Source organism: Acanthopagrus latus, chromosome 12 (assembly GCF_904848185.1).
Source record: "Acanthopagrus latus isolate v.2019 chromosome 12, fAcaLat1.1, whole genome shotgun sequence".
NCBI lineage: Eukaryota > Metazoa > Chordata > Actinopteri > Spariformes > Sparidae > Acanthopagrus > Acanthopagrus latus.
In genome coordinates, this window is record NC_051050.1 from 24,002,523 (window position 1) to 24,024,611 (window position 22,089).

The following is a 22,089-nucleotide window of genomic DNA, read 5'->3' on the forward strand; positions in this document are numbered from 1 at the left end:
TAAAATAAACCTCAAATAATCCTCTAACAAACCTCTAATAAATCTCCACTAAACCTGTATTAAACCTCAAACAAACCTCTAATTAACTTCGAACAAACCTTCAATAAACCCCTGAAAAACCTCTTATAAACCTCTTATAAACCTCTAATTAACTTCGAACAAACCTCTTATAAACCTCTACCAATCTCTAACAAAACCCCTTATAAAGCTTGTGTTTCCTTCTCTCTTGATTTATACACTCACCTTCTTCCTCCTCCTTCTCTTCTTGGTATCATCTCCTTTATTTCCTCCTGTCATTTCCTCTCGTCTTCTCTCCTTCCAGCGCTTTTCCTCTTCCCTAACTATAATTTATTTCCTCACCTTCTCCTCTTATTTCCATCATTTCTTCCTCCTCTCCTCTGATGTCTCACCCTCCATGGAACCAAAACAATGAGCTGAAAGCCACTAAAATGTCTCTCAGAGCTGCAGAGAAGCTTTATAATTCTTTGTCACCATCACCATTTATTTCATCAGTGCATCAAAAACAACCGAACGAGACGAAGCGAGAGCCGCTCGCTGATCGTGTCGGCCACGCCCAGGTTCGTTAATCGACGACCGAGCCGTTTGCATCCCGCTGTGGTGAAAAGTCGAGCTCAGATAATCGCTCCCCTCCTTTTTTAATCACTCTGTCCTGTTTTCGGACGAGTGCCTCATCATCACATCTCCACACCTCTAATCCTTCCTTCCTCCCTCCACATCAGGGGAATCCCACTGCAGATATCTGGCACCTGAACGCCCCGATTTATAAGAGCTTTAAAGCTCTGTTAAACCTTTATCAAACCTCTAATAAACCTCTAACAAACCTCCAATAAACCTCTTATAAACTTCTTATAATTGCACATTTCCCTCTTGTAGTTGAGTCGAGAGCAGAATATAAAAGCATGAACCTTTGAACTGTACCAGAGGGAAAAAAAAGCGATGCCTCTCTGCACGCTGTGTTCTTGGCCTCACTCAGCCTCGTCTGGAATATGTAGGAAGCAGGGTTACGTGAAGAGGAGGAGGAGGAGGAGGTAGAGGAGGAGGAGGAGGAGGTTGCTGATAAGGACGGGGGGACCTCGTTCGTCGGGGTCTCGCACTAAGAGGATTACAGCGGAGCCTGCAGAGTTGGCTGGAAGAGCTGGTTGCAGTTACAGCCCTCGTCTTAAACTCTGCTAACACCGTTAGTGAGCATGTGCAGACACACAGATACAGAAGCTCCCTGAAGGCTCAACACACACTTCTGCGAGGCGTTCAGGTGCCAGATATCTGCGGTGGGATTCCCCCGATGTGGAGGGAGGAAGGAAGGATTAGAGGTGTGGAGATGTGATGATGAGGCACTCGTCCGAAAACAGGACAGAGTGATTAAAAAAGGAGGGGAGCGATTATCTGAGCTCGACTTTTCACCACAGCGGGATGCAAACGGCTCGGTCGTCGATTAACGAACCTGGGCGGGGCCGACACGATCAGCGAGCGGCTCTCGCTTCGTCTCGTTCGGTTGTTTTTGATGCACTGATGAAATAAATGGCGATGGTGACAAAGAATTATAAAGCTTCTCTGCAGCTCTGAGAGACATTTTAGTGGCTTTCAGCTCATTGTTTTGGTTCCATGGAAGGTGAGACATCAGAGGAGAGGAGGAAGAAATGATGGAAATAAGAGGAGAAGGTGAGGAAATAAATTATAGTTAGGGAAGAGGAAAAAGGGTCAGAAGGAGAGAAGACGAGAGGAGAGGTTGAGAGGAAATAAAGGAGATGATACCAAGAGGAGAAGGAGGAGGAAGAAGGTGAGTGTATAAAACAAGAGAGAAGTGATGGAGGGGACGAAACAAGGGAGGAAAGGACAGGAGAGGAGGAAATGGGGGAAAAAAGAGGGAAGGAGAGGAAAAGATGGGTGGATAAAGAGAGAAGGAAAACATGGAAGTGGGGGAATGGAGGAAAAAGGAGAGAAAGTAGAGAAGGAAGAGGAAAGGACAGGAGGAAAACAAGGAAGGGAATCGAGAGAGAAGAGGAAACAAGGGAGGAAAAGACAGGAAGAAACAAGGTCGGAAATTGAAAGAGAAGAGGAAAAAGGGTCGGAAGGATAGAGGAAGAGAGGAGAGGATGGGAGGAAATAAGGGAGATGACACCCGAAAGAGGAGGAGGAAGAAAAAGGAGAGTGGATAAAATAAGAGAGAAGGAAACAAGGAAGTAAGGAAGGGAAGAAACAAGGGAGGAACGGACAGGAGATGAGAAAACGGGAAAGGAAATGAAAGAAGAAGAGAGGACACGTGAGAGGAAAGGAAAGGAGGAAACAAGGGAGGAGATGACACCAAAAAGAGGAGGAGGACGGGAAAAAGAGAAAAAGAGAGGGAGGGAGAGGAAACAATGGGTGGATAAGAGGAGAGATGGAAACAGGGAAGTGGGGGAGAGGAGGAAAGGAGAGAAAGTAGAGAAGAAGAAGACATACAAGAGGAAATGACAGGAGGAAACAAGGAAGGGAATTGAAAGAGAAGAGGAAATAAGGGAGGACAGGAGAGGGAAGTTGTAGCGGAGGACAAATGGTGGAAAAGAGAGGAGGAACAAAGGAGAAGATAACAAGAGTGAAGAGGGTGGAAGGGGTCAACACAGGAGAGGAGGAAACAAGAGGAGTGAGGAGAGGAAGACACAACTGAGGAAATGGGAGGAAACAAAGGGAAGGAAGGAGAGGGAGAGTCGGAAACAATGGGAGGACGATGAAACTGAAAGAGAAGAAGAAGGAAGGAGGAGGAGAGCGCATCATGATGGGAACGAGAGGCGAGTGGGAGGATTTAACGGATGGCAGGAAGGGGAGGAGAAGAGGAAAGGAGGAAAGAAAAGGAGGCGAAGGAAGAATGAAGGGTTGTCAAGTCAGCGTTCAGCGTCAGAGAAGAGAATCATCCATAAATGATGATGTGAGTCATTGATCTGAACCGCAGACTGGATCTCGTCTGTCAGGAGGGTGTCAGCGACTTCAGCTACAGCCTATTAGTCACACATCAAAGCTCCACCGCCAGCACAGAGCCTCACTCTGACTATTTCCAATAACAGGCGGTGAACACGGGAGAGTGTGTGTGTGTGTGTGTGTGTGTGTGTGTGTGTGTGTGTGTGTTCAGACTGCAGCGACACACACACACACTGAGGAGGAAACAGCACAAAACAACAGACGTCTTCATGTCTGACTGTGCTCGACGCAGAGGACTGGCGGTGTGTTCAGGTGCTCGTATTACCTGTGTCACACACACACACACACACACACACACACACACACACACACTGTCCACTCAGCGGTGGCGTCGGGTTCGCGGGCTCTCTCAGATATCACTACGGCCGCAGAAAAACAAAACCCAATTAATAAAACATGAGCGCTGATTGGCCGGAGAGGCAGCGCTGCGGTCATGTGAGAGGCCCTCAGCAGACGGGATAAGGTGACGGGAGAGGCGGAGCATCACACGAGGTCCACGGTCCGGCGCCACACATTTTTGGGTGGTTAACGAGCTTCAGGAGCGACATGTGAAGTTTTCCTCCAGTACGACAGGAAGATGTGACGGCTACGAGGCTTCTGGTGGACGACTACTGAAGAGAGACATCGAGCGTTGAACAAACTGGAGCTAGTTTACTGAACTCCACCTGTTCTGAGCTCGATGCTGCTGATCGATACCGGCTGACCCGGTCCAGTCGGTGTGGCGCTCAGACTCGCTGCTCACAAACACTCTGCAGCTCTGCTGCTTTGGTTTAAACATTCTCTGCAGGGCGATTTCAGCTTTTATCTAAAATTGCATCAAATCTTCTGGAAAATGAAATCCACAAAGGACAAAATAAAAAGAGAGAAGAAGAGACTGACGACTGCTTCCTGCATTTAAAGACATTTATGTTAGAATCTAATTATAACTCACTTTTGTTTTTATTGTCTTTTAAATGCTATTTCTCATTGTTTTTAAATTATTTATCTGGAGATGTTTTGCGTTCTCTTGATTATAAAAATGTTGTTGTACAGTATTTTTTATTTCTTTCTCTTTGAATTTGCAGCTTTTTCAAGAAGGAGGACATCAAGAAAAAAAAACATTCAAACACGTTAAACAGGAACTGAAACAGACGAGATGAGACCAAAGAATCAAAGGTCTCAGTGAAGTTCGGAGCCTCGAGGAGGATCTGAACAGAAAGGTCTTCAGCCTCGATTTAAAGAGGAGCGTCGGAGCGAAGCTACAGGTTTCAAAGAGTTTGTTTCAGATACGTGGTGAATAAAAACTGAACTGCTGCTCCTCGTTTAGTTTTGACCGTCTGAATCGAACCTGTGAGCCAAAACCAAACACAAGCTCAAGAAACCAACGAGGGTTCGACTTCCTTTGTTTCTGTTGGAAATCACTGACCGGCCTCCTCCTCACGTGGAACAGCTCATATATATTCTAACTTGTAGCGCGTGTCGTCCCTTGTGTTGTTCGTTGTGTCGTCTGCCTGTTTGCGGTTGTTTTCAGCCGTCGTGCTGAATTCTTATCGAACTTCTCAGACGACAACAGACTGTCAGCTCAGATCACAGATTGAACTGCATATGAACCAGGATTTTTAAAGCTGCTGCAGACTCTCAGATCTTTTATTCTTTTATTCAGCAGATGCACAGACCCTCTACTTTTACATGTTTATCCTCCTCCTCTGCACAGGAGGAGAGATCCTCCTCCCTCCTCCTGCTTGTTGTCGCCTCTTCATCCTCGAGGGTGACAGCACAGCCTGATCGTCTCCTCCTCGTCATAATTAGTCTTAAACTAATAAAACAACAGCTGCTTGTCTCTCTGTTTATCATATACACACTCACCGCAGAAACACAAGCACACAGGTTCAGATTCTCCCCCCTCCAGCTGAGATGAACCTACCCAGGTTGGAGGAGGCTCGGCCCTGAGCCGCTCGGTCCTGCAGCTCCTGGGCAATTTCCAGCTGGTGCTGGTGGTACTGACGGGCCCTGTCCAGGTCCTGCAGTCACAGGAAACAACATCATTAATCATGTTCATGTCACATTTACACACAGAACTGCAGACTGCCCCTGTGTGATTCGGTGCTTCAGTTTAAAAAAACGTCTTCAGATGACTTTTTTACCGACCTGCATGCAGCGGGCGGCGTGGCCCAGCCCGGCGTACGCCCTCATCTCGATGGATCTGTCGCCCTGCTCCTGAGCCAGCTCCAGCACCCGCGTGTGATACGATATCGCCTTGTCAAAGTCCCGTTGAGAGTGGTAGGCGCTGCCCAGGTTGCTGTACGCCCGCGCCTCCTCACGCTGGTTCTCCAAACTCTGCCAAAGATCATCATCATCATCACCGGTGCATCGTTAGGAATCACCTCTGCGGTTACATCACTGCATGTGGAGACAGTTTTCTTTATGTGTCCCCGATCCTCAAGACTCAGATGTGAGTGATGCGATTCTTCCCTCAAGAAAACACTAAAAGAAAATCATCATTCCAACACCAAGCAAGAAAAACGGTGCGTGCTCACAGACGGGCCGCTGCAACTGCAGCATTTCGCGCTAACAACACAAACAATATGCTAAAAGCTGAGACTCAAGAGATTCAAGGCTCAGAAACAGCTGTGTTCAGGTGTTCTGAATCCCTTTAGTGAAGCGTAAGAAACATTAAATATGTTTTACTGGCTGTAAAATGGCACATTTGGAGATTGTGTCGAAATAACTCCACTACAATCTTTTTAACTCATCTCTGCTACACTTTATTAGCATCAGTCCTGACAGAGGGGATGTTCAGATGCTGTGGTTTTATGTAATCTTTCTGAAAATGCAAAAATTAAGTATTTTATTTCATGGCGTGTCCCAGCTTCATTCTACTCCGACCCCCATGAGATCTGTACCGATGCTTGCGACTGTGCAGCGTCCTGTTTTTGTTTCAGGCAAGTGAGTTCTTAAACATTCAGTCAGTCGCATCAGGACGTTATAAAGCAGATTTTATGAAGTAAATTACCTTGAAAGTTTGTGTGTAGAGAGACGAAGATAAAGCCAACACATATCAAACAGATGGAAATTGTTCTTTGATACAATCCGCAGCAAAAAAAAAACACCTAAACTGTCAGAATGAAACAACCTTATAAACTCTCGTTAGTCTGCAGATTTTAATTAGAGAACCTTTTATTCTGGTACAAATCTAGTTGTCAACAGATGGTCAATTAGTGCGCTGAGAGAGGAGGCTGCAGAGTGAGATGATGTTGGCTGCGGTGGCTGGCGCCGGTACAACTTTACACTTCGTCCAAATAAAAAAAAAAAAAAAGAAAAGAAAAAGAAATAAATCACATAAAAAGTGAAATGTGGCCCAACTGTTGTCTGTTGTTGTGTTTGTCCTCGTTATATCTGCTTGAAGCGCTGCGGTGCGTCACAGACAGTGTCCTGAATACACATCGTGTTCTTTGGGAAATATGTGATTAATTTTGCTTTAATGACGGACGTGTGAAAAAATACAAACAACGGCATCAGAAAAACACCTGTCTGAGACCGCTGCTGCAGCCGCTGCTGGTTCAATCCATCACAGACGTGAAATACGAATTATGCTTCTCTCTGTAATAATCCTAAACTCAATTACCGGATGCCTTTATATTCATTAAGTGACTCCGGCTGTGTGATGTCGTACAGGCCATTTTTAGTCTGTTGGTGAAACATCATCCACGCTGTGAAAACACGTCGACTCATCCTCAACGTTTCTACTTTTCTGTACGTTAAACAATTTGTTTTGCTTTAATCTGTTATTCTGAAGCAAACAATGATTGTTCTGTAGAAAAAGTTCTCCATATGCAGATCGCTTCCCTACAAACTTCGCTTTCACAGCCCTAATTTGTTGTGTTTTCCAGCAAAAACTGACAAATTAAAGTACAAAGAAAACATGTGTGTCATTGTGCAACCAAAACAGGAAGAGGCATCATTCTCCCCGGTCACCATCCCCAGGTAACAGTGGAACAACCGGAATAAATCCAAAAGTAAAACAAACTGCTGATGGAGGAGGTGAGGAGGGAGAGTGATAGATTTGTCGGGACTATTTTCAGCGGCGCATTAATCCACATTTGGTGCTCTAGTGAGTGAAGATCAACGACAGTGTGGGTCACTGATGTTTACTGAACAACAGTTGTCTAGTTGTCATCCTTTGTTCCCCTCCCATCAGAACCTTACAGATCAGAAGATGTAGTCTTGTACCTTTGCGATGTCCAGGTGCTGCTCGTGACACTGAACAGCGTTGGTGAAGTCTCCCAGTGCCGTGTACACGGCGCCCATGTTGCCCAGCTGCCGGGCCTCGCTGAGCCGACACTGGGTCTGTCGGGCCAGCAGCACGCACTGTTTGTGGCTCGCCAGGGCGTTGGGGTAGTCGCCGATCGCTGTGTACACGTGACCCAGACTGCTGAGGGCGTCGGACGCAGCCTGAAACAACACAGACATACAGAAAACTGGTCAGTGTCCAGATACCTGAAACCGTCCAGAGACGGAAAACAACCAGCAGACACAAAGAAGCAGAAACAGCTCGATGTACTTTCTAACAGCATCGTCAGTGACTCATTTACTGACAGAGGAATAAGACAACTTCCCCTCACCTGCCACCGAGCGTACGGACGCCATTATCGCACTGATACCATATATACACAACTAATACTCAGGGTCATTACATCACTGGTTGTTCTCAATTATCTAAATTATTATCAGGACAAGTATCCTGTGCAACTCACACATAGTTTATTTTACTGTAATTTGGAGGCATTTATTGTCATAAATTTCTCTCCGGGGACAGTTAAGAATATCGTATCGTATCGAAATGTATTGTATCATATCATAATTGCATTGTATCATATTATAATCTATAGTATCATAATGTAACATATTGTATCGCAATGTATTGTATTGTAATCTATCGTATCGTATCGTATCGAAACACCCAAACTATCACTTTAAGCTCGAAGGATTTTTAAAACGATCTATTGACAGTGATCATCCTCGGTGTGGACGAGACGCTCTCCTCCAGAACGACTTGACTTCCTCCAGAGGCGTGTTCACGCATCAGGTGTTAACAGACCCCCTGCGGCCAATCAGAACTGAGCATTCATGCCAGACTGTGACCTCACATCCTGGCATCCTAAATGGAAAAGATTCTCACATCTCGGCGGCTGCAGGAAGCGAAAGGCTGATGGTGAGGGTGTCATCCTGCGTCCTCGCACTTCTATTACTGCTCTGCTTCGCACATCTGACGCTTTTATAGCACTTTGAGCCGTCTGACGATTTCTAGCTGCTAATTACTGAGACCTCTGCGGGCGTAATACCACGCAGATCACGGCGAGCGCTTCACACCCTCGTCGTCTTCACACTCGCACATGTGCTTTAAAACAGGGCTGTGAACTCACACACACACACACACACACACACACACACAGCAGAACACACACATTGCGTCAGTCCGTTCGAGCTTCAGCGGTCTGAAACCTTCCCACTCATCTGCTAACTGATCGTTAGGTTGCCGGTATTGATCCGAGCTCTATAAGAGGAGTCATGGGAAATATTCCTGAGGTCTGAGGATGGCGGTTTCAAATCAAGTAGAAAAATGGAGACGAGAGCAGCGCAGTCATACAAACACATCTGTAAACACACAGCAACACACACTCTCCTTCTTTCAGATCAGCAGATGTACAAACTGATTCCAGCAGGTGGTATTTTAAAAGTGTTACGCTCTCTCGTGTGCTCTTTGACGCCCCTGTGGTGGATAAAACATGATAAAATGGAGGAAACACGGTGAAGCAACTACACCAGCTGCCAGAATTCACCAGATACACCAACACCTCGTCTCTGAGCATTTAGGCGCGCTGGTTTTTAGTTTCTCCTTTGATTTGTGACGATTGAAAAGACAGATCCTCGCATGAAACAAGTCATGAAACGTAAGGAAGTTCTGGAGGTTTCTGTTCGGGGATATTCAGCATTTGTCAGATCATCAGTTTTGCTGTCTGTAGACGTTTCAGGTTTTTGTGCTTTACGTCTGACTTTCCCTCTCTACATCTGAACACAAATATCTGAATTATAGATCATTTTCATGTGGCATCATCGCACGCCGCCTTCCCAACATCACCAGACTGATTTTAAAAAGACGTAAGAAGCCGTAAACAGACAGAGAGGGAGGCTGGACTGTGGAGAAAAGGCGTGTTAGTGTCTCGTATCTGCAGAGAGTTTCTGATTTTCTCTCTTTGTTGCTGCTCGGGACGCTTTACCAACCCAACATGTGTCTATTTGACGTCCTGGGAATGAGACTCAACAATCAACACGTGCTGTTTGTTTAGTTGCTCTTCTTCTCTCTTTACTTTAACACCTCTATGACTCCTGGGTTCTTGACACAACCCTCCTATTTGTAAGAAAAGTCGATTTTTGAGTCACCTTCTCAACAAGTACTGACTCTCTGGGGACTGTTAGGATGGATCGGACAGCAGATCCATCCGTCAGTATTCGACAAGTTGTGAACGAGACTCCAGAAATCTACTATTCTTTTCTACTTTTCTTCCACACAGGAACGTTTAACAGCCTCGGCAGGAAACACGACATCAGTGACAGAGATCCAGATCTTACTGAACACACTTTGTATCTGTGAACACACAGCGTGATGTGATTATCAGTAAACTCACTGCAGGGACGAGCTGATACGATCACATGACAGTAATGAAGTTAGAGGCCTCGGCTTCGTGTCACACACACTCAGACGAGACAACATGCAGCCGACCTTTCAGAGGACGGACAGACGGGACGCACTCGCCGGCTGTGATGAGCGAGAGAAGTCATGAATTATTAAAAAAGGGGTTATTATCATGTACGGTACTCATTTATTCCCACAACACACTCTGACTCTCTCTTCAGCACAAACTGGACCAGCTGACAAGTTAGAGACTAAACATTTATATTTATATATTATTATATTCATACTATATACTCTAAGTTGTTTTATTTTATATGTATATATATATTTTAGGAATCTAAACTTCAATTTCTATCAATAACATCGTTAGAATTAATAATTGAACACAACAAAGTGGAGCAGGTTTAAATAAAACTTTTAATGGTGCCCTGTGAAGTTTCCTGTAAATTCCTCTTCTTCCTCTTCCTTCTTCATCCTTTCCTACTTCCTCTTCCTCTTCCTCTTCTTCTCTGGCTTTTGTTGTTAGTTAAGTTAAGTCAGTTTTTTTTACACATTTTAACACTGAATTCTTTCGTATTTCATCTTTAACATAAACTTTTAATCTGATAAATAACAAAATCTTTATCATTAATGAACACAACACACACCTGAGATAAAGCGCCATGAAGTAGAAAAAACTTTTCACCCCAAAACTCAAAACTAAACTGCAGCACTCGAGTAAATGTACTTAGTTACTTTCCACCAGTGAAAACTGCTCATGACTGAATGTTTGATCCTGATCCGACACACAACACGTTCCTCTAATGAAACCTAACAACTGTCACCGGAAACATCCAAACTGACCTTTAGTGGAATTCACCATTTTTCTAATTAACACCAGGACACACACACACACACACACACACACACACACACACACACACACACACACACACACACACACACACACACACACACACTGCTGAAATCCCCAATTCCCAGCAAAGTGATGAGTGTAAACACATAAAATCCAGTTGACACATCTCGGCGGCGGGCGAGGGAGATTTAATAAATGACGAGAAGGCCTCTGTGTGTGTGTGTGTGTGTGTGTGAGTGTGTGGTCCAACGGCCAGACGACTGTTTGATTTCCCTCAAGGACACAACGTTTCCCCGCCGCACGAGCAAAACACACAAAAAATCCAATCATGTTGTGTCGGGACTGTGAGCTGCTGCGCCGTGTGTGTTTATATATATATATATATATCTGAAAAAGATGGAGACACTGACAACATCCGTCATTCTGCAGAGGAAACAAATCAAAGAATCACAATATTCAACCTGCCGTTACACTGTGGTTATATATATATAATGCTGCAGGAGAGCAGCAGATCTCATTAAGGAGGCTGGAAATAAGGTGTAGGAGGGGAAAAAGACGGATGTCTGGGTGTAATGAATGAAAATAGAAAAAGGAGAGACGAATAGAGACGGAGGGAGATTAGCAGTGGCACTGCATCTCCTGCTCGATAAACCCGGCCCGGAGAGATGCAGGGAGGCGATGCACAGTCAGCCGGAAAATATGGGCTCTTAACCCCTCAGCATGGGCTGAAGGAAGAAATGAGTTCTCCTGCTGCGTCAGAGGGGAAAAGACAGATCTGAGTTAAGTTCACGTCAGACCGGGCGGAGTAAAGTCTGTCCGGACGTCGAGACGTGAAGGAGAGACGTCCTACATGTTGTTTTCACGTCGTACTGTTCTGATTCTGTGGCTTTTTGGTTTTATTTTGAATCCATGTTTGTGTCTCCTCTGCGTTCTTCCCCTCGTTACCTCACCTCTTCCTCGTCTTCTCAGTTTTTGCTGTGTCTCAGCTCAGGTCTGCATCCTTCAGAGGAGCATTTAAAGGCCGATTACGTCACGACTCTGCGTGAAGTCTGTCCCAGTCTGAAGGCTCCTCCAGATGCTCCTTCTTCTCCCTGTTTCTGGAGGATGCACCGCTACGATCCTTCGTGGCCTCACATATCCCAAGATTCTTCACGCACCCAAAAAAATAAGAAAGAAAGAGAGAAAATGGCAACATCGCGTGGCGGAGATCGTCGGTTTCATGGGCCTGGGCGGCAGAAATCATGACGTAAGGGTAAAACATCAGGTGACGCAAGCAGGACATGGTTAATAAGGTCTCTGAAGGACTCGCCTTTGAAGACCACAAAGGCGAGTCCCTCTTTGGTCCTTGTCTTAGCAATTTTTAGTTGTCTAGTTTGCTTGTGTGGTCTCGGATCCCTTGTTTTTTGTATTTATTCATCTTTTGCTATTAACGCTTGCTTTTTGTTTCCCCCATTTCCTGCCTCCTGTGTGTGTGTGTGTGTGTGTGTGTTCTGGGAAAATCCAGCACAGACCAGCAGGACCAGCGTATGTGGTGTCTTGTTGCTGGTCTGTGCTGGTTTTTCCAGCAACACAATCAGTTTGGATCAGGAACACTTGGAGCCTAAAATCACGTCTGCAAATGTCTTTTTTTTTGTCTGACTAACGACCAAAACATCAATAAATCTCATGTATAATTATGTAAAACAGATTTCAGCTTCCTGGTTGATTGATGACTGGAATGATGAATTGATCTGTTTTTTTGTTTTTTTTTTAATTGTTGCTTATTAATTAATTCTGAAGGTGTTTCAGCTCTGAATCATGATGTACATGATGCTGTTGTCTTCTTGTGTCCATTGTCTCTAACATCAGCTCTCTGCAGGCGGCAGCTTTGTCTGGAAGCTCGCTGTCTGCCAACACACACACACACACACACACACACACACACACACACACACACACACACACACGTGACGCCGCTAAGCAAACACACAGTGGGAGATATGGATTTGTGTTGATGACCGTGTTTCAGTCGCCTTAGGCTGCACACCTGTGGAGGAGAAGCTCGATACTCGTCTGTCAACAGCGCCGGCGTTTCGACCGTCTGCGCTGCGTTCAGGGGAAAACAGACAAACGAGTTCTGATGGAGAATCTGTCCCAGCTTGATTGGATTAATGACATCGATGTGGAGGGCGGGTCAGACATTAAACAAGCATCAGAGGAGATTAACACAAAGACGCCTGGACAGAAATATGAGCCGCCGCTGAGAGTCGCTCGGTGCTTTCATTAAAACGAACCTGCTCAAACACTCGTTCATCTTTCTGACAGCTGTTCAATCTGCACAGATACACGAGGCAATCACATGCTATTAAGAGACAGAGTGTGTGTGTGTGTGTGTGTGTGTGTGTGTGTGTGTTGTCTTGCTTTAAAGTACAAACTGAGTCACTGTGATGTCACCCTAACTTCTTTATTTCTGCTGTGATTTTCAGATGAAACCGTGAAGTTTAAAAGACACGATTAAAGGAACATTTCACCTAAAAACTGAATATTCAGTCATCGTCTCCTCCTACTGACATGCTGATAGAAAGTCGGGTGAAGTCTCGTCGTCCACAAAAGCTTCACAGTGAAACAGAGCTGCAGCTGACGTAGCTGAAGCCCCAAGAACACAAACTGTTGAGACTCGGATCAGCTGTACGGAGCCATTTTGGGTCCAGATGCTTCAGTTGTTTAGCAGAACGCTGCAGCTCTGTTTCACTGTGAAGCTCCAGAAATGTTCTGTGGACGTCAAAACTTCACCTGACTTTCCATCAGCATGAAGGTGAGGAGATGATAACTCAGGGTGAACTATCCCTTTAAACACGGGGATCCAAGATGTCTGACGTTTTCTCCTGGACCGTGTTGCTCTGCTAGCGTCTTTGTTAGCTCGCCTGCTAGTTTTGGGACATTTTCTTTACGTCTGTGGAAGGAAACAAGGTCTCAACCTGACGTCAGTTTGAAATGAAATCACGCAAAAATAAAATGATAGTTGTATGTGAGCGTGATGGTGGAGGTTTTTCTGCCTGAAGGTTTGTGTCTGACACTGAAACTCACTCGAACTCGATTTGACATCCAACCTGCAGCCTGCTTCTTAAAGCCTCTGAGTGCAAACGCAAGAACCTCGACAGAAAAACATCATCGGGGGGAAGAAACCTGTCGAGAGTGCAGAGCGCATGAAGATGAGCGGCGATGGCCGACGGCACCGAGATAACAACACACACACACACACACACACACACACACACACACACACACACACACACACACACCTGGCAGCCGCTAATCGAACAGCGCTGTGGTCCGATGCACACAAGTCACAGTTGTGTGTGTACAAACTAAAAACTCTGAAACTATCTGCAGGTAGAGATGACGTGAACACACACACGCGCAACACCCGACATTATTGATTAACACACACACACACACTGCTCACCACGAGCATATGGGAGCAGTTAAACGAAGGTAAACACACACAAACAGCCTGACAGCTTCACTCTGAGCTCTGAGACATAAAGGGGCCGAAGTCTAATCTGTAACAGCGATCTGATTAACCACGCTTTTCACAACTGTCCAAAGCGTTTCAGAAGAAAGTCGGTGAGTTTCAGTTTTTCTTTGGCCCCCCGAGGCAGCGAGAGAGAACAAACACTCTTCTGCTCTGGAGAAAAAAAGCAACACATGAGCGGTGGAGGGAGACGATCCAAGACAGAAAGAAATGTGAAGCTTGTTTGTCTCCTCGTCTGCGTTGTGGTGATGACGACGGTGTAATCTGAGTAAAGTCTGGAGATTGAAAGTCTTGAAAGATAAACTGCTGACATTGTCATATCGTACACAGTAACCACGTCATTCCTCCTGCTGTAACTGTGACACGATCACAGCGACTCTCCTGAATCTAAATATAACGTTTAAACATCAAAATCTCTTTTTAAGAGATGTTGTTTATCTTTGTGTGGGTTCTGATTGAGAATCTTGACACTGTGCGTTTAAGGTTTCATCAGTTGTCTTTTTGTTGAATATTTTGGTCCTCCTCTTGAATAGTGTCCATTGGGATGTCAGTTTCTAATTAAAGGGTTAGTTCACTGCAGAATTAATGCAATAGCCAGAGCCTGGATGAGCTGTGGCGCTCGTCGACGGAGGAGCTCTGAGTGAGGAGCGCTGGAGAGACGAACAACAAGTCACAGGTAGACGTGACGTTAACCTTCGATGTCCAGCCCGTCTGCACTCACTCAGATTTACTAGTAGCTCATCCTTCTCGTTCTCAAAGTACTTTTCCACGTGTTCAGTCGCAGCAGCTCCTGATGTCACGACGCAGTCAAACCGTCTCCACACGGCCGGCAGCGACGTGATTCATCGCTGCTAAACTTACAGAGCAGCATCTCACAGGTTAACTCTCCTCACCGAGCTTCACACAAACTCACCTGTAGACTGAATCGTCCTAAATGACAGAACAAAATGTATGAACTTAATATTTCTGAGAGCAGCCTGTGAAAAAGAAGGTGTCAGATTTAGTATTCAAAGCTGTTAAACAACTTGAGGTGGATGTAAGTGTGTTTCAGACTCGGCGTCAGCAGAAACTCAACACTAAAGGATCCGGACCGGAGCCAAACACTCCACTGCTGTTGGTCGTGGACGTGAACTGAAACACGCGTCATCGCATGAATAAACATGAACACACACTCATGCAGATGCACCTCTCTGTCCTTCAGCTTCATGGCCAGCACCAGTTGGTTCCTGTGATTGGCCAGAGCTTCTCTGTAGCTGCACTTGGAGAAGAGCGCCGAGCCGAGGTTCCCATGAGCCCGGCATTCACCCGACTGGTCACCTGCGGACGAGAACGCTCGTTAGAACAGCTTCAAACCCTCGTCGTCGGCTCTCTCCGCTCCCTCTCCTCCTCTTCCTCACCTAAAGTCTTGGTCACCTCCAGGTCCTGCTGCATGTAGGCCATGCTCTTCTCCGCGTTACCTAAAGACCAGTACGCCGAGCTCAGCGCCGAGAACACGGATCCACGCAGCTTCAGGGAGCACGTGCCGATCTTCAGCCCGGCCTCCAGGACCACCACGGAGGCGCCGTGGAAACCGTGCGTCAGCAGTTCCTGCCCGATGACGGACACGACCACGAACGGGCTCTTGTCCAGCTTCATCTTCTGCAGCTGCTGGTACGTCGGCTCAAGAGTGTCTGAGAGGAGGAGAGCGGACACACAAAGACAGCGGTGAGGTAGAGAACTGAAACAAAAGAACAGAAAGATTCATGCATCCATCTTATTACTGCAGGACGATGTGTGCAAATCTGATTTTGCACCTGAACTTCACCTCGTTGATTTGAAGTTTTTTTTGCGCAGCACACTCACTAGAAACGGCACCAACTTAGTAGGCGTCAGCTCTTGGAAGCGTCTCTGACTGCACAGAGAGGAGCGGCGCCGCTGACTGAATGTAAATAACACTTGGAGCATTTTAAACATTAGTCAGAATCAACTGCTCGGCTGATAAAACGCGTCTCCAACACGTGTTTCCTCGGCTCGCTCCGCGCGATCACACTCACCTCGGGGATGTTTGCCTGATCTTTCTCGTTAAAGTGGAACTATTTCATCGAGGCACCAAAAATTTCCCGCTCGTCATGACAATTTATTGATGAGTGTGCGTTTTTTTTATAATTACATTTTCTGCTGAGATTAAAACACAGCGAGGAGACGGAGACGGAGCTGGACTCATCGTCGGCTCCGACACACTGGGACTGTTGTGGAAACTCTCGGAAATGTGTGAAATGCATCTGAACGCTGCCTGGAGGCGTCAGTCAGTCTGAGCTCGTGTGATTAAAGGAGGTCTGATCGGCAGAAGATGAACCTGGTGTCACATATTTAACACGTGGAGGGATGAGCAGTTCAACAGATCAGCAGCGTTACTGAGTGATGCTAAACACAAGCGTGTCGATAAAAGGTTCCAGCTCTGACACACAGATTATTGATCACAGAGGTGTGAAAGCATAATTACGATGAAAGAGACACTTTTAAGATTTACCATATTTTCGTACTCAGGTCTGAGAATGAAAATACGGTGAATCTTAAAAGTGGATCTTTAGCTGTTATTACGCTTTTACACAAAGGTTTGAGTCACATACATTCACAAGAAAAGCCTAGTTTGCATTTTGGTGAGAGATTCACTTTAATGTTTCCTCTGAGGGGAGAAACCAGAGGAGGCAGATCTCAGATCAGTGGTCCTGCAGATCAATCTTCACCTGAATCTGGTACTGAAACATAAAATCCCAAGAACAGCCTTTGGATATACGCTTGTGTGTGACTCCTGCTGGGTTTTAAAATGACTGTAACGCCCATCTGACTTGTACCAGAACACCAGAACACCAGAACACCAGAATCGGGTCACATTTCTCTGCACTGACTGAGCTGAACTGCAGCTGCTCTCATTAACATCTGTCGTCTTGGTAAATACGCTGAACTGAAATATTCTGGTGATGTAAAAACAGCCGTTTGAAGGCGCGCTCAGTAAACATCCACCGGATCAGAACTGAGAAGGATCGCCTCTTCTCTCTAACAGCCCCTCCTATGAGAAAGACATCAGCCGACACAACAGGAGACAGATAACTCAGAGGAGCGCCTCCTCTTCCACGCCGCTGACACTTCACCTCCTCCCTCCTCCTGCTCTCGCTGTGTATCGGCCTTCTTCATGGTCCGACATGTTGCCCTTCCTGCTGCTTACTGGAGCAGGACAGCTCCTGGTAACACTCGATCCTCGGCCCCCTCGGCTCTGAGGCTCGCTTCGCTTTGAAGCTTGGGGGAGATCGAGTTTTGGAAGCTGGAGCCGCGGGAGAGCAGGACAACCTCCCACAGTGCATCAGATCTGAGCGGGATCGCTCTGCAGAAGTTCGGGCCGGACTCTCCTGCATACTTCACGCTCCGCCGAAGAGAACCGATAGTAAATAGCTCTTCTGTAAACTTGGCAGCGACGCCCTCTTGTTTGCAGAAGAAAAGAGAAAGCGGCGCTGCTCCGGTCAGTTAGCTGCGACCCTGTGCTCGCTCTATCTGGGAACATTATGATGAATACTCGACCAGATTTGCTCTCCGGTGTCGGAGCAGATGCAAAAAAAAAACAAACATATAAAATCCACGTGCGCAGACATTTGCTGCTGCTTGCCAAGTAGAAGGCTATATTCCCAAGAAGCCCCGGCGCTCGTTCTGATACAGCTGAAGGGCAGAAAAACATGATCCTGAGCCAAACTCCAGCCTGCAAACCGCCCGTGATTGTCTGCACGCTTTCCTTCATCTGCTCATTCGGTTTAAACCTGCCGATAAACGTGCGCAGAGGAGCTGAAGAGGTGGACGGATCAATGACACGCGAAGAAACCGCCTCGTAAATATTTCATCGTGAGCTCCTCGTGCTAACAAACACTCCTCTTCCTCGACGCTCGATTAACCTTCAGCGACTTCCTGCCTGTTCGACCCTCCGGACTCGTTAAGTATCTCCCTCTGATTCAGGTATTGATGAACGTCTCCTGCTGTCTGCTCTCAACGACGCTGCAATTAAACTCCTGGCGAAAAAAAAAACTAAACAAGATCGTGACTTCACAGCTTTTACCTGGCTGCAGATGTGCCGTGTTTTCTATCTAAAAGGGGTTTGTGCTTCGCAGTAGATGTGACTCCTCTGAGCCTCCACACTGTAAAGAAGAAGCTTCAGGTGTTTGAGGATTCAGGCTGCGTGCAGGTGAGTCCGCTCTCACCTGAGCAGCTGTCCGATCTCCCCGACTCGCCCCCACAGCCTCACTACTTTCAATTTCAGCTTCCACGTCTTTCTCTTTCTATTTCATCCATCTATTTATTTTCTCTTATCTCTTTCTCTGTCACATCCAGTATGCATCCATTTCTTGGTGAGATCTGAATCATAAGAGGCAACTTTATGCTTTTTCACATCGCACTCCCCGGAGAGACTCGCTGAATAAAAGGACAAAAGAAAAGTGGAAACTTCACAGTTTCCCCGCCGTCGATGTCTCACTCTGCAGTTGTTGAGGAGACAAACAAATGTTCCGTCTGCATGAATCTGCCTCGCGTCGTCGTACAGTACGAGGACGGAGAGACGAGCGACTCGACAGACAGCCTGTGAACTCAGTCGAGCTTTCTCACCTCTGAGTGGAGACTTCATGGCCGCCTCCACCATGCCGACGAGCAGCTGGAGACTCTTGGGGTCCTGGGCGAGGCCGGAGGCGAACGCTGCCAGGGCGTCGGCATGTCGGCCCAGATACTGCAGGGCGACACCCTGACGAAAGTAGGCCTGCGTGAAGAAGAACAAACAACATGCTGGTCAGATTCTGCAGTTTCTTCCTCTGTATTTACAGACGCTAAGATCATCGAATTGTTTCTTTTATTTCTGACAGTGATGTTGGTCTGATGCTGGTCCCCACTGTGGTCCAGACTGAAGGAGACGGATGAAGAAGAAAAATAAAACACTGTTTCAATAAATCCAGCTGATTTTTACAATCCCATGACTGTTTATCTGCAGCAGCAGCAGATCGAAAGTTTTGAACGCTGTGAAATATCTGAACATTTTGTAAAGACATTCGATTAAAAATGTTTCCTTACGAGACTTCAGATGTTACTTTTGTTAATAAAAAAAAGACACAAGCGTAATATGACGTGCGCGGATTGACGACCAACCCCTTCTAATCACCGCGATGACACGATGATGAAGATAATACCAAACTTTAAACAAATCATAACCCCAAAACACAAATCAGCACAAAATCTTCACAGGTTTATCTGCAGTATCGAGGAGGAGAAACTGGAAATACTCAAGTAACTCCGACTGTACTCAGTAAGTTAGTTAGCGTGCTATTCTATCAAATCCTTTCACGGACACGAACATCAAACATTTAGAATAAACAGCTGATTTATTTCAGTCGACCGTCCTCGAGCTGCAGGTGGAGCAGAAACACCTCCACACAACTACAGCCATTAACAAGTCATTGTTGGCTGGAGTGTGAGTCCGACACCTGCACAGCGCCGATACGACCCGAACACACTGTTTACACACACACACACACACACACACACACACTTCATTAGTGCATCTCACTGCAAGATTAGAGACTATGAATCACACACACACACACACACACACACCTCTCTCTCCTCCTCCCCCCTTTTCTCTCTCTCATTCATCATCCTGCCCTCCCTCCTCCCATCCAAGTGTAATCTGTCATGACAGCGAATGAATGAAGACAAAGCGGAGAGGAATTAGATTACACGGCAGCTCCTGTCCTGCTCGCCACTTTTTCCCGTCTTTGTCCCGCCGACGGCTTCATTGAAACGAACGAGAGCCGAGAGGTCACGACTAATCTGACGCATTCAGCCTTCAGCCCTCTGCTCGTCGGCGTCGCAGCAGAATGTGAGCGGGAGGCGCTGATTAACACAAAGTGGGATAAATGGTCAGTGATTACGGCCGAGGCCTCGTCTCTTAAATAACTCGCCACAGAAAAAAAAAGCCTAAAAATCAGCGGCAGCCACGACAGAGACGGTATAATCATGTAATAATCCTCATTCAGCGACCCGACGGCCATTTCTCTTCATTTGTTCCATTAGCAGTTTGGTCTCTTTGGCTAAAAGCGGCCGACCCGATTGGTTCACGCTGAGGAACCAAAGAAAGGACACAGCTTCCAGAAAGAGCTGGACAACAAAACAGAAAGATACATCAAGGCTGTGAATATTAGTGTCCAGCAGTTTTAACACCCAGTAAATGTTTATTTAAAGGACGGTTCCACCTGAAACCACCAACTCCACCAGTTAGCGTAACTACACTTAGCAGCAGTTAGCGCTTCCTTTAGCAACGATAGCGTGGTGCAGTCTGTAGTCCTAAAACCCAGACGTCAGTTTCACACGTCCTGTTCCCTCGTCTGACAGTCTGAGAGTTTTTTTAATTGGTTTTCAGTACATTTTTTCCCCACAGTTTGATTATAAAGCTCTTCATGTGTTAAACACAGTTAGCGGTTGCTAACAAGTGTCTGAATGAGACTACAGAGGTTGTCCGGGACATTAAACGAGACTTGTCCGTCTTTACAGGAACACTTCAGTTACACACTGTTCTAACTCTGACTTTACAACTTGTACATCGATTTGAAGACTCTTAGTGGTGGTGAAGTGACCGTGACGTCATTTATTTTTTATCTTTGAGTCATTTTATCAATCGATCGATCGGTTGTTGGTCTATAAAGTCTCTGAGAATGGTGAAAAATGTCGATTTATGTTTCCCAAAGCCCAACATGTCGTCCTCAGATGTCTCATGTTTGTCCACAACCCAGAAATATTCATTTTACTGTCAATGAGGAAGAAAGAAACCAGCAAATATTCACATTTAAGGTGGATAATTTTAATCTAATTGATAAATATTGATATATCAGATCTTCATACACACGAACAAATATCGCTGTGATGCATAAAGGGCGTCTGATATCAGCCAACAAAGGCTGACACACACACACACACACACACACACACACACACACACACACACACGCCGGCCGCTGTGTTTCATCTCCCGGCGCTGATGCCAAGTGTCCATGCTGAGCAGAGAGAGACAGCAGCCTGCCCTCTGACCCTCGTCCAGGCTGGAGAGGAAGAGCGGCGGCGCCGGACGGGGACGAGGAGCCGGCCGCGACATATGGACGCCACCACCTGTCTGCCCACCTCTACTTAACGCTGCCCCGCAAAATCTGTCGCCTTCACACTGATTTGGCTGCCGTGCGATAGACGGAGAGAGAGTCTCTTATTCTTGACCTTTTTTTTTTTTAACCTTTCTCCTGTGATTGTTGAATCTTCAGGGAGGATAATTTCAGTCAGATGAGGGCGATTATATCACAGGAGAAGTAATAATCATAGCGAGACGGCCATTATCTCTGCAGGACGCTGTGAGAGGAGGTGCAGCACAATAGGCTGAGTCCTGTGTGTGTGTGTGTGTCAGATGTATGCAGGTGTGTGTGTGTGTGTGTGTGTGTGTGTGTGTGTGTGTGTGTGTGAGCTCTCTCTCCTCACCATCACGGGTGTAAACATGCCAGAGCCAGACAGAAAGTGACAGCAGGAAGAGTCTGTCTCCACCAGCACCACCTCCACACACACATCCTGCCTATTAGCTCAGTCTGGCTACGCTGCCTGCTAAGCACATACAGGGGGTACAGACCAGACTGACACACACACACACACACACACACACACACAGATCTGTCTGGCTCGTCTGGTTTCTGCAGGTATTTCGCGCTGATTCCCAGTACGAACCTCCTGCTCGTCAGCTGACAGGTCGCTGTCAGTCAAAGCAAAGCGATCAATAAAAAAGGAGGGACGCGACTCGTCCTGACGGTGTGCGAGCGTGTTCACGCCTACAGGACTCATCTGTCTAAACAGTCTTTGTACTGGTGAGGCATTCTGGGAGCTCTTCGGGGGGCTTCGCTGATGGAGAAAATCAAACCGAGGCCACTTAAAAGCTGCATTTTGTGGTTTTAGAGAAATAAAATTCAATCACAGATCTTTAATACTAACAACATTAATGAGGTAGTAACACAAACTGTGAGTAAACAAGCTGCTCTC

General features: G+C 46.3%; 1 protein-coding gene across 2 annotated transcripts in view; it reads right to left on the bottom strand.

Moving 5' to 3' along the window:
• ttc28 (tetratricopeptide repeat domain 28) overlaps positions 1-22,089 on the bottom strand; it is a 97,401-nt gene that overhangs the window by 22,869 nt on the left and 52,443 nt on the right. For both annotated transcript variants that reach the window (XM_037116907.1, XM_037116908.1), the window contains 6 exons: positions 18,640-18,787; positions 15,414-15,686; positions 15,203-15,333; positions 7,183-7,404; positions 5,101-5,289; positions 4,877-4,973 (listed from right to left, as the gene is read on the bottom strand). In XM_037116907.1, the coding sequence (XP_036972802.1) occupies positions 4,877-4,973; positions 5,101-5,289; positions 7,183-7,404; positions 15,203-15,333; positions 15,414-15,686; positions 18,640-18,787 (1,060 nt within the window). The remainder of the gene's footprint in view (positions 1-4,876; positions 4,974-5,100; positions 5,290-7,182; positions 7,405-15,202; positions 15,334-15,413; positions 15,687-18,639; positions 18,788-22,089) is intronic.